The sequence below is a fragment of the Colobus angolensis genome, unplaced genomic scaffold (genome assembly GCF_000951035.1).
Source record: "Colobus angolensis palliatus isolate OR3802 unplaced genomic scaffold, Cang.pa_1.0 Scaffold61, whole genome shotgun sequence".
NCBI classification, from domain to species: Eukaryota; Metazoa; Chordata; class Mammalia; order Primates; family Cercopithecidae; genus Colobus; species Colobus angolensis.
Genome location: NW_012119710.1, coordinates 5,742,224 through 5,761,746, shown reverse-complemented (window position 1 = coordinate 5,761,746; position 19,523 = coordinate 5,742,224). Strand labels below are relative to the sequence as shown.

The 19,523-nt window shown below is 38.6% G+C and overlaps 1 protein-coding gene across 1 annotated transcript in view; it reads right to left on the bottom strand.

The window, feature by feature from the left end:
- Positions 1-16,311: 16,311 nt before the first annotated feature.
- Positions 16,312-19,523, bottom strand: part of LOC105527263 (putative fatty acid desaturase 2-like protein FADS2P1) — a 39,462-nt gene continuing 36,250 nt past the window's right edge. Inside the window, exons 11-12 of the mRNA XM_011963569.1 lie at positions 17,738-17,863; positions 16,312-16,363 (exon numbers count right to left, since the gene is read on the bottom strand). Of these exons, the coding sequence (XP_011818959.1) occupies positions 16,312-16,363; positions 17,738-17,863 (178 nt within the window). The remainder of the gene's footprint in view (positions 16,364-17,737; positions 17,864-19,523) is intronic.

Below are 19,523 nucleotides of genomic sequence, written 5' to 3'. Positions count from 1 at the left end.
TTTTTATTTTATGCGAATTATCTGTTATATATGTTGCCATCTGAAAAAGTATTTTGTTTTAAAATGATATTTTCAGTTAAGTACCCTCCTTTATAAGAGTTGATATTTAGTTTATTTATATCTCAATATTAATTTTTTGACTTTACTTTTGCTGTGCAGAAAAGTTTGATTTTTATGTGGACACACACACACACATAAACACACAAACACACATACGTAAATGTGTGTATTTACATTGATATGGTATGGCTTTATGTACCCACCTAAATTTCAACTCAAATTGTAATCCCCTTGTGTCAAGGGAAGGACCTTGTGGGAGGTGATGGGATTATGGGCGAAGTTTCCCCCATGCTGTTCTCGTGGTAGTGGGTGATATGGTTGGCTGTGTCCCCACCCAAATATCATCTTGAATTCCCCTGTGTTGGGGGAGGGACCTGGTGGGAGGTAATTGAATCATGGGGGCAAGTCTTTCCCATGCTGTTCTCGTGATAGTGAATGCATCTTATGAGAGCTGCTGGTTGTAAAAATGGGAGTTTCCCTGGACAAGCTCTCTCTCTTTGCTTGCTGCCATCCATGTAAGACGTGACTTACTTTTACTTGCCTTCTGCCATGATTGTGAGGCCTCCCCAGCCACGTGGAACTTCAGGTCCATTAAACCTCTTTCTTTTAAAAATTGCCAAGTCTAGGGTATGTCTTTATCAGTGGTGTGAAAACAGACTAATACAGTGAGTGAGTTCTCTTGCAATGTGATGCTTTAAAAAAGTGTTTGGCAGTTTTCCTCTGCACTCTTCTCTCCTGCCTGCTGCCATGTAAGACATGCCTCACTTTCCCTTTGTTTTCTGCTATGATAGTAAGTTTCCTGAGGTCTCCCCAGCCATGAGAAGCTGTGAGTCAATTAAATCTCTTTGCTTTATAAATTACCCAGTCTTGGGTAGTTTCTTGATAGCAGTGTGAAAATGGATTAATTCATACATATACTCACACACACAAACATGTATAATTTTAAAAAAATTTCAACTTTTATTTTAAATACAGGGGGTACATATGCAGGTTTGTTACATAAATATATTGCACTCAAGTAGTGAGCATACAACCCAATAGGCAGTTTTTCAACCCATACCCTCTTCCCTTCCTGTCCCCTAGTAGTCTCCAGAGTCTATTATTTCCACATTTATGTCCATATGTGCTCAATGTTTAGTTCCCACTTATAAATGAGAACATGCAGTATTTGGTTTTCTGTTCTAGCATTAATTCACTTAGGATTATGGCCTCCGGCTCCATCCATGGTGCTAAAAATCACATAATTTCATTATATTTAATGGTTGCATAGTATTGCTTAGTTTATTCGTACCACGTTTTCTTTATTCAGTTCACCACTGATGGGCACGAAGGTTGATTTCATGTCTTTGCTATTGTGAATAGCATGGTGACGAACATATGAGTGCATGTGTCTTTTTGATATACACCAGTAGTGGGATTGCTGGGTCAAATGGTAGCTCTGTTTTATGTTGTTGGAAATCACCAGACTGCTTTCCACAGTGGCTGAACTAATTTACATTCCCAACAGTCTATAAGCATTTCCTTTTCTCCACAACCTGGCCAGCATTTATTGTCTTTTGACTTTTTAATAGTAGCCGTTCTAACTGGTGTGAGATTTTATCTCATTGTGGTTTTGATTTACATTTCTCTGATGATTAATGATATTGAAAATTTTTATTCATATGTTTGTGGGCTGCATATTTTTTCTTTTGAGAAGAGCCTGTTCATGTTCTTTGCCCACTTTTTAATGGAGTTGTTTATTTTTTGCTTATAAATTTGTTTAAATTCCTCATAGATTGTTGATATAGACCTTTGTTGGATGTATCATTTGTGAATATTTTCTCCCATCCTGTAGGTTGTCTGTTTACTCTATTGATAGTTTCTTTTGCTGTGAAGAATATTTTTAATTAGGTCTCACTCGTCAATTTTTGTTTTTATTTCAGTTGCTTTTGAAGACTTTGCCAAAATTTTTTTGCCAAGTCTGATGTTGAGAAAGGATATTTTCTAGATTTTCTTTTAGGATATTCAGAGTTTGAGGTCTTACATTTAAATATTTAATCAATTTTGAGTAATTTTTGTATATGGTGAAATCAATCTTCTGTATTTGGCTAGCCAGTTATTCCAGTACCACTTATTGACTAGGAAGTTCTTTCCACATTGCTTATTTTTGTTGGCCTTGCCAAAAAACAGATGGTTGTAGGTGGGCAGCTTTATTTCTGAGTTTTCTGTTCTGTTCCATTGATCTATGTATCTGTGATTGTGTCAAAACAGTACCATGCTGTTTTGGTTATTGTAGCCTTATAATATAGTTTGAAGTCAGATAGTGTAATACCTTCATCTTTGTTCTTTAAAGACTGAATACTATTTCAGAGAGAGAGAGAGAGAGAGAGAGAAGTAGTAAATTTCTGAGGAACCTCTATACTGTTTCCCATAATGGCTGTACCAAACTACATTGCCACCAACAGTATACAACGGTTTCCTTTACTCCACATCCCTGTAACACTTATCTTTTGTGTTTTTAATAGTAGCCATACTAACAAGCATGAAGAAGTATCTCATTGTAGTTTGACTTGCATTTCCCTGATAAGTAGTCATGTTGAGCATGGTCCCACCTTCAAATTTATTAAGGGTTCCTGGTGAGACCTACTCAGAAGGAACCCCTGATCCTTCTAGTCTTCATCAGTAGTCATGAGAGGGATAACCTTTTCTTCTTTCTTCCATTCAGGACATTCTCTGTTAAGATGCCCTGGCTTTTCACATTTGTAACATCCACTTTGTCTTAGGAGTTTTCCCTGAATTTCCCTTCTTTCTCTGTGTCAAAATCTTATCTCCTTTGAGGGAGATCACAGTGGAAACTATGATTTTGGCTTTTTGTTTCTGCTTCTTTTCTCTTCTTACGAAGACCTTCTCAGCTTCACTCAGTAATTCCTTAATTGGTTTCTCATTCCATTCATCAGTTTTTTTGTAATTGTTTTTATAATGTCAGGCCAGCTCTTAGTTACAAAGTTAACCTTCAAAAGGCCTTGCCCTACTAGGTCCTCTGGATCTGATCCGGAGTATTTTCTTATTTGATCTCTGAGCCTCTGTAGGAATGCAAAGGGAGTTACCTCTTTTTCTTGTTGAATATTGAATGCCTTTGAGACATTTTGTGTGCCGGGAATGGACTCTTTGATCCCTTTAATTATAGTTTCCTGAGGTCCTGCTTTTGGGCCTGGTCCCTGTGATCATTATTATACCATTTGGGATCGACATTTGAAAATTTTTGTTCATCTGGCAAAATTTCTTGCCCGAGAGGGTGTTGCCTCTCTTAAATGGTCATGCCCCCTCTCCTAACCATTCTGTTTTCTTCTCTTGTGAACAGGATATTCATGACAGACATCATTTCATCCCAGGTGTAAAAGCCAGGTCCTAGGAATTGGTCCAGCTGGTCTGCTAAAATGAGGGGATCTTCTAGGAGTGAATTCATTTCCTTGAAATTCTTAACTTCAGTAGTTGTAAGAGGAGCATTTACAAAGTCAATCTCCCTGTCCCATGAGAACCTCCCTAAGAGGGAACATGCTCGATGCCTGTTGTGTGGAAGGAATAGGGAAGTTCACAATATTCCTCTTACACTGTTCTAATTATTTTCTTAAATTTGGATTAAGGATTTAAAGGAGGAGTTGGTTCGTCTTCCCCATGGTCTCCAGGTCTCTCTTTCTCTGACCCACCTGCTGCCCCTTGATCTTCCTGTCCCCTATGTTGTGAGACATATGGAGGGGGCAAGCATGATAGGGGGTCCAGGGCTTTTTGCTGGGCAAGGGCTTTTTACTAGGTTCTTTTTCTTCTTCTTTGAGGGGGAACATGGGGACTAATTCCTTGATTCAGCTAAGAGCATAACCTGCCTTTTCCTGTGAGGATGGGGTCTTATCATTCACATAGAGAATTAAAGCTTGGCACACCCAAGGCTCATCTGAGCCAAATTTAGGCCACAACACTGAAGGCTTATGAATGGGGTCTTTGGGCCAGATAAAACAGAAATACTTTATCATCTTTTGCTTTTCCTTGTCTCTGGTTACAGGGTTGTCTCTCCAAACCTGCAGCATTCTCCCCAAAGGACTATCCAGTAAAATGTCAAAGGGATTCTCTTTGGCTCCCTCTTTCATTTGTCCTCTAGGCCCAGAATTTCTGTTTCCCATTTTTGGTCAGTCTCTGTGTCTGAACATTTCCTTGTGTACTCAACCCCTACTACTGGAGATTTTTTTGTACACCCTGAGAATCGCTTCCTCCATCTCTGGCCATTTCCCTTGCGGGAGAATGGAACTCTGCACTCACTTCATATCTAGGACACTTCTCAGTTACATACACTTGACCTCCAAAAATGCCCAACCACTAAGGCAGTACATATAGTCCAATTTTCCTACCTTGACTCATGAATGAGGTTGCCTGGTTGCTGTGGTGCCTACTTTTATCCTTGTGTCTCCTCTGCTGCCTTCTGAATAACAGTCTCTGGTTTGTCTATGGCCTCTGTGGGGAGCTGGGACATCTGGACAAAGCGGGCTGCCTGAATCAGGTGGGAGGCATCTCCCCTCTCAACTGGAGTCCCACTCCATACAGGCACAGAGATCCCAGATGAGCCCCCAAGTTTGTGAAACAGATTCATCCATCCAAACCAAAGAATGGACTCGGAGACACAAACAACAGCAGAAACGAGTCTTTTAATGTTGGCCTTGGAAGATTGGGTGTCTGGTAGGCAGGCACACCTGGGGCAGTTCCAACAGGTAATTTATCTCCTAGCACACAAGTTCCTCCCCCAGTTCCTCACTGGTTGAGTACTATGGGGTTACAATCTTACTGGATGTTGCCTAAGTTTCATTATCCCCCTTATTAGGTTATACCTTGGTCTCCTTCCCCACATAAGTTTCAGTTTCCCAATAATGAAACTTCTCTTTTCTGGGATGACCCATCCTCTATATTCTATTTGCTTATTGTGACCTTTTAGGTGTATGAACTGTGTGGTTCGTCACATCTGCAGACTGGCTGCCAGTACTTAGATTTATCATACCTTGAAAATGGATCATTTAAAATTTTTTTTCACAGATGTGTTTATTAGGACTTACATACAGGACACTCTTGGACAGCTGCAGGAGAGCTGCAGAGATCCATGCCTCTTCCCATCTCTAAACTGCTTGTAAGCTAATTTTTTTGGCTTTTTGTGTACTGTATGCATGCAATGAGACTGCTTTTCTTGGTAGGTTCTCAGATACTCTCTGGGATGTTTAGATTTTCAGGGATACCTGCTCCTTCACTGGGCACCATGGCCTTAGCTCACCACCCAGCCTTCAGGGTTCAGGAAGTAGGCATATATATACCCTTAAGTAACCTCATGGGGGATGTGTAATGCAGTAGTCCTCAAAGATGTGTTACTCTCTTGCCATTAACTGTGGCAATATGCATGGAGTACTGTTAACCCAGGAAGCTCACCTGAAACTTTGGTGTCCAGAGTTTTTATTGGGACTTGACTATTTACTGACCACATGACTGATCTTTAAGATTCAAGGTACTCCTGGAGGTTCAGAATAATACCTCAGTCTCCAGTGCCTCTGGAGGTTTAAATCCAGAATATCCTAAAGACTCCATCACCAATCACATTGTTAGACTGTCCAGTCTGCCAAAGCCTCCAAGCAAATAAAGACATTCTTATTAGGCAGTACATTCCAGTGATTTAGAGATTGTCTCCCGGTAGCTGAGGGCAAAGGTGAGATTTGTCTTCAGGTAAGCTTCATTATTCACTACATTTTCTCCCACAGTACGTAAACTTTACTCACAGCCATATCTCAGGAATCCAAACTAAGACAAGTGCCACCATAGCTACAATGGAAGCTTAGACATAAGGTCTTTATTTATGTGGCTGCATTACCTTCCACACAAAATAATAGTCCTTTCAGGAAGAAATAAAGGAGAATGAGTAGTGGACAGACAATCAATTATATTTTACTACAACAATGGAATACACGTACAGAATAATAAATAAATTCTTTGTCTTTCAGCTTGTGTAGTATTCTCTTCCCCATATTATTTCTGTCCAAAAATGCTCTCTGTATGATGCCATATTTCTTCCATCAGAGTCTAGACTAATATTTAAAAAAAATAAAGTTAGCTGAGGCTAGGCACAGTGGCTCATGCCTGTAATCCCAGCATTTTGGGAGGCCAAGGCGGGTGGATCTCCTGAGGTCAGGAGTTCGAGACCAGCCTGGCCAACATGGTGAAACCCTGTCTCTACTGAAAATACAAAAATTAGCCAGATGCGGTGGTATGCGCCTGTAATCCCAGCTACCTGGGAGGCTGAGGCTGAAGAATTGCTTGAACCTGTGAGGCAGAGGTTGCAGTGAGCTGAGATCGCACCATTGCACTCCAGCCTGGGTGACAGGGCAAGACTTCGTCTCAAAAAATAAAATACAATGAATAAAATAAAATAAATAAATAAAGTTAGCTATCTTTGCTAATCACTGGGTTCAAGTTTTGGCTGGAGATTTGAGCTTCTGTTGTAATGTTTTGGATGCAGTTACTGGACCCAGGAAGTCCTTATAAAACATGGACTGCTAAACAGTTTGCTGTAATGAAATGTAGCTAGCAAGTTTTGTCATTAGTAGATACATTCGAATTTTCTATGTGTAGTCCTTGTTCACTAATTAAACAGCTATTTTAATTACCACCTAATACATTCCTGACACTTAACAGATGCTGGGAATACAATAATGAGCAGAAAAGCCATCCTTCTCTTAACAGAGATTTCATTTGAGTGTTTTTCATTTACACAGCTATGGTAGAATGGATTATATCCTGATCTGGGTGTCAGTTGAAAAACAATTTACTCTGAGTAGAAATCTACCATGGTGTGGTAGATTATAAAAATGATCACAGATTGTTTTCTTTATTGCATTCACACCATTAGGATGCGATGTACAACCTGCGTACTAAAGCTTTTCTGCAAACAATTTCTCTTCTTGACTCAAAGGTTTCATGACCTCCCTTTGAATTCCCATTGAGCTTCTGTAGTTTAAAGTATTCATCTGAACAAAACGAATAGTATGTCTTTTGTAAATAAATGATCACTGGCTAGGCTTTTAGGTCCACCTATTGCTAGATTATCTTTATCGAAGATAGAAATAGAAAATAATTGCAAAGTTTCCTTTTTCCTAGGCAAAAAGGAGTTAGATGCAGTATAAAGAGGGTAGCTAATGATAGAAATGTGTTTTTTTAAGTGCCAGAAAATGTAACAAATATGGGAATATAGGGTAGAAAAAATAGCCTGAGTTGTAAGAGGCTTTTTAAGGCAATGCATTTATTTATTTTACGTTCATATTTTTGCAATAATTTGGATATTCAGATTTTTGCAATAATTTGGACAGAATTTATAAAGGGCCTCATATGTATTGTTTTTGTCACTATGTTGTGACATATTGTGGCTTTGATTGTTTTTCTTAATTGGGAGGTTTAAAATAGGCCATGTTGAGGTAGTCAAACTCAACTCATTTGAAGCCTAGAGTTTGAATTTTGTTTGGGGCAGCATATTTATCTTCTGTGAATAAGCTTTTTTCTTACTTTGTAAATAAGCTGTTTCTTTCTTTGTAAATAAGCCTTTCAACTACCACCCACCCCCATTTGGTCGCAGGCTGGGGTGAGGGTCAGGGCCTCTTGGCAAAAGGAGGAGGTTGGCAGGAATTGTAGGATTTAGGGTAGTGGCTATTTACTGGCTCACATGATAATGTCTTATATTTTAATATAAAGATAAATACTATCTTTATATTTTAGTAAATATATTATCTTTATGTATTTAGTAAAATATTAGTAATATTTTAATAACTGATGCAGGTTAACTGGCTGAATATTATCTGTGCTTGTAGGATTAGTAGAAAAATCTGGACTTTCAGTGGTATAGACCAGAACTTTCCAACCCGCATGCTGGGACATCTTAATTTGCTGAAATATTGATCCCCTCCTCTCTCAGTTTAGTCAGGTGGGGTCTGGGCCAGCTATAGTTTCCAGGTGGCCATTAGGGAGAATGAGGATCCTATTCCACTTATCCTTAATGTTTCACATAAACTTTACAATTTTATGTTTGTGGTATTTCGGAAAACTTGTTTTTTGCAGTATGCAAATATAAGATCTCTCTCTCTTGTGTTTTTTAAAATGATGGGAAGCTTTCAAACATTAGCAAAATAATCCTTTTGGTATACAGTGGCAACATATCCACTATACATTCGTCAGCTTGGATGTTTAGTTTCTTTTTGATATGAACCCAACTCAATTTTTTCAAACTGAACAAAGTTGGCCAAACATGAAATTAAATGGGCTTGCATCTATAATGCCTTCTCTCAGGATATGTCTTTGTTTATTAGCCATACCTCTAAACCTTTTCCTCTCCTACCTTCTGCATCATACACTGTCTTATGCTTCCTGCTAGGTCTCGGCTAATCCTTTTTTATCACTACTGATCCCGCTTTCTTATCTCTCTTCTGCAGTGAAAACAGCTTTAAGATTCTCTGTCAACTCAAGTCTCCTTCTCTACTATTTTCCTCAGTGAACTCTCTGGGGAGTATGCTCAAGTTGGTATCTTTTGTACTTATTTTCCTTTTAAGATCCAGAAGGACATTTTCTCCAATTGTCTGCTATGTGTCTTCATTTAGGTTTTCTTTTCATACCAGAGACTCAAGATGCTTAAAAGCAGCCCTTCGCTTTTGCTTCACCTTCTACTTTCTTCTTCCTCTACTTTGCTGCCACCTACAATCCAAACTTAGGGATGTCTTTGGGTTCCCCTGAATGTTTAATTCCTTACTGTGTTCTATGGATTCAGTATCCACAATGTGTCTCTATGTATTCCCTTACGTTGCATATTTTTACCATCAGCCAAGCTCATTATCTCTCACCCAGGTTTCGCAATAGCAACTTCATTGATCTTCCCACCTCCACGCTATTCACTCTTCCAATCTTTCCTTTGTGTGGTTTTAAGTTAGGTTTTCCCAGAGCTCAATTCCAATTAAACTATGCCCTGGCTCACGGGCCTTTGCACTTGCCTCTCATGATCTTGCCCATCAGGATCTCATGGCAGGTTTCTTTGTATTCTTCTCTATAGACCCCTCTGGTCTACCAAGCGAAGCACAAACTTTTCAGCTAGAATTTTAGATTTTTTTTTTCCCCAATATGAGCTCAATTCAATTCTAGGCTTATCTATCATTGCTCTAATTAACTAACAAACTAATTATTACTAAAATATTCATTGAACACCCACTCTATGTCTCTATGCCAAACAATGGACCCCAGTTCATTGTTAGGATAAAATGCTAAGGATTTTATTGCTAGGGGTACATTGCTAGGGATAAAATGGTGAATAACAGTATACAGAGTCACTGTTCTCGTGGAGTTTTCAGTCTTGTGAGTGGCACAGGCAGAGATCATTTGTATCAGTGAGGTGCACAGGGCATGAGAGCTTATAAAGGGAATATTAACTGGTAATTTAAATCCAGAGAAAACTATGCTTGCATAAGTAATAGAAAATTATTTCAAACGCTGTCAAAAAGCCAAGGCCAACCATACTTATGGAGGAAGGAAATTTAAGTAACAGTGAGGAAACCACCTTGCAAACTGTTCTACAGTCACGCAGGCCTCCTACTCTGCTGTCTGAACAGAAATTTGTTCCTGCCTCAGGGCCTTTGCACTTGCCTTTGACGATTCTGCTTCTCAGGATGTCATGACAGTCTCCTTCAATATTCTCAGATTCCCCTCTCCCTGACCTCCAGAACTAATCTAGTCCCCTGCTTATCATTGCCTCTCATATCATCCTATTTATTTTCTTTAAATGTAATCATCTTGGTTTTTCTTCAATTTACTTGTTTGTTGATTGCCTTCTGCACTAGGCTATAAACTCCTAGAGGTGTGGCTTCTGACTCTTCATTCATATCACCTAGGTCAATGCCTGATACATGGTAAGTGCTCAAGTAATGTTACAAATGAAGGATCATGAAGATATCTATATATCTCTCTCATATATATCTCTGTTATACCTATATATATTTTTATATATAGATATCTATTTATATATCTCTCTAGATAGCTACATAGATATTTCTCTCTAGATATCTCTCTGATATGAGAGATAAGTAGATATATATGAGAATATAGGTATCTACATATATCTGTATATGATATCTCTCTATATATGAGAAGGTTTAATCTGTGGGGAGTTAATAATTGATTTTTTAGAAATGATAACTACATTATGTTTTCTTAGAGATGTGACTGCTACACAATTTTTACCAATTTGTTTTTCAACTTTTTTTTGTTTTTTTTTTTTTGAGACGGAGTCTCACTCTGTCGCCCAGGCTGGAGTGCTGTGGCCAGATCTCAGCTCGCTGCAAGCTCCGCCTCCCGGGTTCACGCCATTCTCCTGCCTCAGCCTCCCGAGTAGCTGGGACTACAGGCGCCGCCACCTCGCCCAGCTAGTTTGTATTTTTTTAGTAGAGACGGGGTTTCACCGTGTTAGCCAGGATGATCTTGATCTCCTGACCTCGTGATCCGCCCGTCTCGGCCTCCCGAAGTGCTGGGATTACAGGCTTGAGCCACCGCGCCCGGCCTGTTTTTCAACTTTTATTTTAGATTCTGGGGTACATGTACAGGTTTGTTATAAAGGTATATTGCGTGATGCTGTGGTTGTTGGGTGAAGCATTCTGTAGATGTCTATGAGGTCCGGTTGGTCAAGTGTCAAGTTTAAGTCTAGAATTTCCTTGTTAGTTTTCTGAATTTGTACCAATTCTTTATTGAAGAGGAAAAAGGTACTTTGTTGTCTGAATTATTTTACGTTTAGTTTTAAAAGTACTCTCAGGAAATTTACTTGAAGTACATACAAAATAAAATGGATTAATGGATATATTGAGAGATGAATAGATGAATAGACACGGGATGGAAGAAATTTACTGAAGTAGTAATGTTGAAATCAAGTGATGGCCATATAGATATTCACTATAAAATTATTTCAACATTGCTGTATTTTCAAACTTTCATAAACAGTTCTGGGAAAGAAAACATAACTGAGTATATCTCTGCCTTCAATAGAGCTCAAGTTTAATTTCCTATGCATTCTGCACTTTTAGGATTGTACCAGAAGTGTCTCTGACTAGCAAGAAAGCAGACAAGATCATCCTTTATTTACACTGACTAGGCAAAAAATATTATATTATACACCATTGGTAAGATTTCCAACAATAAGAATTGTGCACTCACATGGTTAATCAGAAGTTTGGATAACCAGAATCTCAGTTTTCTACTACCTGCCCCACAGCCTCTGAGATCTGCAGGCTGGTACCAGGGGATTAATTACAGTCAAAGGTGCAAGATGACTCATGGATGTTACTTGTTGCAACAGGAGAAATCATTTTTTCATTTGTGACTCATACGCCTCTCATAAGCCTCTGGGGAAAGGTACTCTGTCATTGTTAAAATGATTCAGTGTCTTTCCATCCTGTAGGTCTCGGTGACTCTGTGGCCTTTCATGCTTTTTGTGGATCTAGGATGGGAAGAACCCTCATTATAGAACATCAGTAACTATAATGTGAATGGGTGTTGCCAGCTTATAAAACCATTCCATTTGTCTTACTTCACGTAATTGTCACAATCATCCTATGATGCACATAGGCCAGGAAATATTATGCATCACACGTATACAAACGTGGGGATTGAGGTATGGAGCGTGTAAGTGACATGGCCAAGTTCACTGTAGGATACTAAGTTAATAAACAGAAATTAGAGTCTAGACTTCTGACTTGGAATCCAGGCACTCTTACTTGATGTCCAACTAAAAATGCAGGCAAATTCTCACTACCTAGTTCTGTCAAGAAGAGTAAAGTTTTAGAGAAAACAGGATCAGAGAAAGCCATATGAAGATAGCTGTAAAGAAGATGAATTTTTCCTGGCTTGAACTTATGCCACTTCCTTGTGATAGCTGTAAAGAAGATGAATTTTCCCTGGCTTGAATATATGCCACTTTCTTGTCTTTTACTTTGGATTTCCTGGCATGGGAATTAAAGAGCATTGACTGTGGCGTCAGATATTCCTGGGTCTGAAACTCTACCAATTTCTACCTGCAACATCAGGCAAATTGCTTGGCCTCCTTAAGCCTCAGGTATATCTAAAAAAATGAGGTTAATTATAGTACCTATGCCCAATGGGCCTGTTTTGAGGATTAAATGGAATAATGCCCATGAAGGGTATATATCAGTACTTATTGATGGTAGATCCTTATAAATATTGGTGAGAATTTTATCTGGCAATCCTACTTCTGGATATTTATAAAAAAAATTGAAATCAGAATCTCAGAGATATATTAGCATTCTGATGTTCATTGCAGCATCATTCACGATAGGCACAGTGAGGAAAGAATCTAAATGTCCATCAATGGGTAAATGAATTAAAGATGTGGTGTATACATACAATGGGATATTATTCAGCTTTAAGAAAAAAGGAAATCCTATAATAGCAACAACATAAATTAACCTCAAAGACTGTATGACTCTATTTACATGAGGTATCTAAAATAGTCAAACTCACAGAAAGAAAAAATAGAATGGTGGTTGCTAGGGACTGGAGGAAGGGGAAATGGGAAGTGTCAATCAACAGGTATAAAATTTCAGTTATGCAAGAGAATTAATTTCTAGAGATCGACTTTGCAATATTGTGCCTATAGAAAACAATACTGTATTGTACACTTAAAAATGTTAATAGGATAGATGTCATAATAAGTGTTTTTACCATGATAAAATTTAAAAAATTCAAAATTAGAATATGGAATTATTCTCATATATTTAATTAAATTTATCTAATTGGAAGAAATTACATAAACATATTTTTGGAATCAGAAAATTCTTGCAATAAGAAAACTTTAAATGGTTTTCTAGGTAAACAGTATAAGCTTAAGGTACAGACATAAAAATGAAGGAGCAGGAGAAGTTTCTTTTGGTGAATTGTTAAACAAAAGGATAGATTTCCATGAGAGAGGCCAAGGAGGACTTTTTTTGCTGTAGCCCCTTAGAATTAGCATCCATCCATTCATTTCTTCCTCCATTTAGCATATCTTTACTGAGTGTCTCTAACATGTCAAGAAATCCTTGCTTCATGGATATTGCAGACTAGAGAGGGAGACAAATTAACACACCACATAAATTAATATAAAATTATACCCATGGTAATTGCTACCGAATATGTCACCGGAAGCCTTGACTTAGTGAGGAAGCACTCTGGGATAGTGGGTAAAGCTATACTGAGACGTGATAATAGTGCTGAGATCTGAAAGTGAGTGGCAGATTGACCAAGTGAGATGGAGTGAGGGCAAGAGAGTTGACAAAATGTTTCAGCCATTGGGATCAGGAGCAAAAAGCCTGTGGCAGAAAAGAGCATGAAGACTTGAAGAGAGCCAGTGGGCAAGAGATAGCAAAAGATAGCAAGAGCCAGAGTGGTACAAGGTGGGGTAGTGGCCATGGGGCAGTCTTGGGGTTTGGGCTTTATTCCAAGAGTCATGGGAATCCATTGAAGAGTTTCAGATAGGGCTATAACATAACTGCCAGGAGTCATTTAGTAAAAAGAGACATGAACCTGGTTGATGAAGCCACTTTCATTCCTATGCCCATAAAGTGGAGCCCTATAGCCTGAAGGTTAGAAATAAAATGACCTGCAGGATCAGTCATCTGAATTTAACTCAGTGCTCAGTGGTATTCAAAGCTGTGAAAGCAGTAGGCTTTGGTTCTCCTCCTCTGGAAAGTGTATTGAACAAACAATAAAAATATGGCTAATGCTTCACCAAGTGTAAATGCCAGTCACCACAGGGTGAGAGAGAGAGACAACAGTTGAGATAGTGAATTCAGAAAAATGATGATTTTAATTAACTAACAACCTACTAAGCAAATTAAAATTTACCTTACTGATACATTTTCATTCTTACCTAGCACCTTTCCCTCACTATGATTCTCATTTTTGTGTGTACTACTCTCTTGCTTCTCTTTATCACGTTACTACATATTTATGAATCCTTAAATGACACATGGTTTAGTTTGCATATTTTTGTAAACCAGAGAAATACAAAGGATCATAAGAGCCTACTGTGAACAACTATGCACAAATGAATTGAGTAACGTAGAATATATGGATAAATTCTTAGAAACATACAACCCACCAAGACTGAATCATGAAGAAAGAAAATCTGAACAGGTCAATAATGATTACGGAGAGTAAAGCAGTAATCAAAAACCTCCCAGCAAAGAAGAGCCCAGAATCAGATGGTCTAGCACCTTTTTGGAATTTTGAATTTTATTTATTTAGTTATTTACTTACTTACTTAAGAGACAGAATCTCTAAAAAATAAAAAAATAAATAAAAACAAAACAAAACAAAACTCTAGTTGCTCAAAAATTCTCCATGTTGCCCAGGCTGGTATTGAACATCTGGACTCAAGAGATCCTCCTGCCTTGGCCTCCCAAATGTTGAGATTACAGATGTGGGTCTGACCCAAGCACCTTTTTTGATTTCATGTTTCCTTATATAATCTGTCTAAATATCCCAACTTTCTTCAAATTACACAGTAATCAAGTCTGTTTGGAGATTTACAAAGTGGGCTATTTTTAACTCTGAGTGGGGAACAAGTTTGAGATAGTAAATTTGCCCGAGGAGAGTCGGGTTGCTATTTCTAAGTAATCAGGAGAACAAGCAGTGCTTGAGAGTCTCTGGTTTGGACCAGGGGAGACAGAAAAAACCAACCAACCATTGAGCCCACTCCAACTTGTAACCCTGAACTGAGGCAGGAGAAATCATCTGAAATCCACCAGCAGGAGGAATATGGGCACTTGCCTTCCTATTATGAAGAGCCATGAAGTCAAAATAGCTTTTTATTCTTTTCATCTCCTGCCCAACTTTCCTATTTGATATTAGCCATTATCATTTTAATAATGCCTCTTCCTCCCAGACAACCAGTTTTTGTTTTTCTAACTTTGACATGTGTGGCTAAGTCCCCAGGAGCTATGAGTGATTTAATGTGTTATTTTCTAGTAGGGGTTTAATTGAGAAACAACAAAGCTAAAAGAGTATTTTGCAGAGCTTGGAGTAAGGGAATAAATGTATACTGGTAAAATTTCAGGCAACAGATAATCCAGTAGCACTGACTTGCTTGGAGCTGGGGAAGCAAGTTTGCACTATTGTGCTTTCTGCAGCTAAGGTAACCTTTAATAAAAGTTTAGACACTAGAGATCAGTATGTTACTAAGAGTGTCCACTTATCCTTCTAGCACTAAAACCCTCTCTTGTGAGAGAGAAAGACCTCTTGTTCTAAGATATGCTTACTTTGGTGTCAAACTTGAAAACTGCCTTGTCAATGCCTGGAGTTTCCATTAGAGAAAACAAAACTCTTTCTTTCATCAAGGTAACTCAATTACAAGGTACAATAGTTCTGCATGGTGGGTAGGGAGTAGGCAACAAAATCTTATACTTAAAACACAGTCTATTCTTTAGTGAAACACAACACATATTTAAATACAGAACATTAACCTGCTTGATCTGTTGCTATTAGGACTAGATATAGGAAGTTCTTTTAAGATATGTCATAGACATTTAAATTTTTCCACTTGGAAAGAAAATGTATATATACATTAATGACACATATGCAGTTACAATAATGAAGATCTGAAGTCAATATTGAAATATTTGAAGAAATTTTAATGTTAATTATATTCAGTTTTTAAAGAAAAAGAAGTTCACACATATGAAAAGAAGTAAGTAACAAACGTTTGTGCTGCAAGAGGAACTTCTTACGCATATGATTCTTTTTTAAGGGCAATTGCACTAATTTCCAAAGTACCCTGTTAGATGGCTTTCTTTTGGCCAACTTCTCCCTTTGTCCACTTCATCCGTAAAACTTTTGCCTAGTTCTTGTACTTCTGACCCTTGACTGAGATGATCTGACTAAGGTCTATTGGGAGGACTGAGTTTAAGGTTCTAGTGAAAAAACAAAAGTTTTGGGCTCTATTTCCCTTTGATAACCCTGGTCAATGTCATCTGGTGTTTCCTAGGTTGTTACTTGCAAAGAAGACTTTTAGGGAAGGGGTTATCACATGTGCTTGGGATCCATATTCCTAGAACAGCACAGTCAGGTATACCAATGGTGATAACTAATTCCCAGTTAGGCAGGGATGAGCTCCTGCACATGCACCAACCCTCATCAGAGATGCAATTACATGTGTATGAAGGCTGATATTTGGCATCATGTTTTGTAGTAAGCATCCACCCAGAGGGCTGCAGATTTCTTCAAGGCTCTGTGGAAGGAATAAACAAGATCATCAGGAGGTGAGACTGTAATGTTAAGAAAGCTCTTACATGGAATTTGCTCCTCTGCCTGGTTCAGAACAATGTTGTCATTTCCAGCTATTTCTGATAAATGTCATCCTCTGTTGACCAATTCTGTTGACTGAATTGTTTTTAGCAGGTGAATTCACCTTTCCTTTATGGAGAACGTTGAGATTTTCTTTTATTTTATTCTTTTCTGAGCCTATATACCTGTAAATCCACCCATCCTATATTTACCTATCAACCCTATTTTATAATATGGAGGACATTTTTCTAGGCTCTGGTGGTACAGCAATGAGTAGGGTAGATGTGAATCCTGTCCACTTGAAATTCCTGGTCTAGCTTGGGAGACACATATTAAATAATTTATTACCCAATATGTTATTTGAGTACAATTGTGATAAACTTCACAAATGAAGAGAACCAGGTGCTGCAAGAGCAGGCGACTAATTTAGTTTTGGGGTCAGAGGAGATAGACATGAGGAAAAGGCATTTGAATTGAGCCTTGGAGAAAGAATGGCAATTGACAAGATGATGTCAAGGGAGGTGGAGGTTTAGAGGAACATTCCAGGCAGAAGAAAAAGTGGCAAAAGGATAAGACAACTAGGGAAAGGAGTTTCACGGCAACTTAAGGTAGGCCAATTGCACTGATTTCTGGAGGAAATTATCTGGAGGACAGAGAAAGAGGAGGAGTGTTGTGGAGAGTCTGAAGCTGGAGCACTGGTCAGGGATCAGATCAGATCAGGCCTGGCCTTGTTGGCCTCATTTAAGATTTTTTTTTTTTCAATCCTAAACTAAAGACAAAGTTATTAAACCCAGATTTCTGGTTGTTAATTTAACCAGCACAACATTCTTTAGGAAATTGTATGTGAATGCCTAAGGATAAGTATGGATTTTCAGTTTCTGCATGCCTCACTACTGTTAATTAATCACCCCAGCCTGAGCTGCACATTTATACCCCACTGGACCCTGCAGGCTTCTAAATTTGCAACACTGGACCAGATGATCTGACAGTTCCTCCCACTACTTAAATTCTAACACATGTAGGAAGCTCTGTGGGGAATAGAAAGGCAAATAATATACAGCCTTGACTTAAAGAAATTTGAAATTTAGTAGGACAGTAAAGCATTTTCACTAAGCTATACCTATAGGTAAAAGGTCAGTATTATCATTATTTTGTTGTTGTTGATACGGTTCCCTATGGTGCCGTGTAGCCATGCTGAGCACACAGGTGACCTTTAATAAATGGTTGTTAAATGAATGATTCATAAGCCACTGAATAGTCTGGGGAGTGCCAGTGAAGACAGATGAGAGCTGCGAGCCAAGAGAAATTATGTTATTACCTGACAATATCTCCAAACGCCTTCAACATGGGTTTATTCACATACTGCAATCCATGCTTGACACAGAGTGACCTCACCAGAGGCGCCACTTTGTGATAATTATGGCGTGGCATTGTGGGGAACAGACTGGAGAAAGATACAAGAGATACAAAATTTAGACCTAAAGAAAAACTCTGAGTTTTCTTCCTTCTATTACCAAATACAACTATATCAGCAATGCAGACCCAACCTTGACCTTGCACAATACTGCTGTTCTGGGAAGTTAAAAACCTCCTGCCAAAATATCCTTATCTCTTAACACCTCTGCAAGCCAAGTGGGTGGTGAATGTTTGGGAAATGCTAACAGAGTAAATGTTATCTTCATCGAATATGTTTATATTTTGCCATGTCAAATGAAGGTATGGATTGTCTATCACTTTGAATTACCTAGGGGAGCTGAAGGTACCCCTGTCCCCCATCTCCATCTCTGTCTTTGTCTCTCTCTCTCTATCCATCTGATATGGTTTGACTGTACCGCCACCCAAATCTCAACTTGAATTGTATCTCCCGTATTCCCATGTGTTGTGGGAGAGACCCTGGGGAAGATAATTGAGTCATGGGGACCAGTCTTTCCCCTGCTATTCTCATGATAGTGAATAAGTCTCATGAGATATGATGGGTTTATCAGGGGTTTCTACTTTTCTTCTTCCTCATTTTCTCCTCCTTCTTCCTCATTTTCTCTTGCCACTGCCATGTAAGAAGTGCCTTTTGCCTCCCGACATGATTCTGAGTCCTCCCCAGCCATTTGGAGCTGTAATTCCAATTAAATGTCATTTTCTTCCCAGTCTCGGGTATGACTTTATCAGCAGTGTGAAAACAGACTAATATAGTAAATTGGAACCGGAAGTGGGATGTTGCTGAAAAGATACCTCAAAATGTGGAAATGACTTTGGAACTGGGTAAAAGGCAGAGGTTGGAATGGTTTGGATGGCTCAGAATAAGACAGGAAAATGTGGGAAAGTTTGGAACTTCCTAGAGACTTATTGAATGGCTTTGCCCAAAATGCTGCTGATGATACGGACAATAAAGTCCAGGCTGAGGTGGTCTCAGATGAAGATGAGGAACTTATTGGGAACTGGAGTAAAGGTGACTCTTGTTATGTTTTAGCAAAGAGACTAGGTGGAGGTTCCCAAACACCATCTAACTCCTATCCCATGAACAGATGAATATTCAATAGGTTCTAGTCATGGCATATAGGAAAAAGTCCTGGGATAGGAATAAGGAGTGAGGAGATGTGGATTTTTATTTAAGATTTTCCACTAATCACCCAGGTGACTTTCCTGGGTTTTAACTTCATCTTTGATAAAATGTGAATAATAGTCCTTCCTTGTTTTGCTGAGACTTTTAAGAACTAACACGAAGGAAAGGATGAGAAAATTAAATGAGCAGGTGTAAGAGCTCTTTCCTTCTCTGACTATCCAAAATATGGCTTAGGTAAAGAGGATGTGGACAGTCTCTCCCTTGAATATTCTGGAGATCGACTCTCCAAGTGTTACCATTTTCTCTTTATTTTATGGCCACCTAACTGACTCATTGGCAAAGTATTGCCAATACCATTTGAATATTGCATCAGGGAATGGGTTTTATCACTGATTATTTTGTAACTTCAGATCTAAAGAGATAGATATTTAAATTAAATTTCAACACAACTTGGTTATGCACTTCTCAAGCCTGCGGGTATCTGAAAATGGAATCACTGGCACTTTTCCAAGATTTCACTCTATTTACTCACAATCTTTCTTTCTTT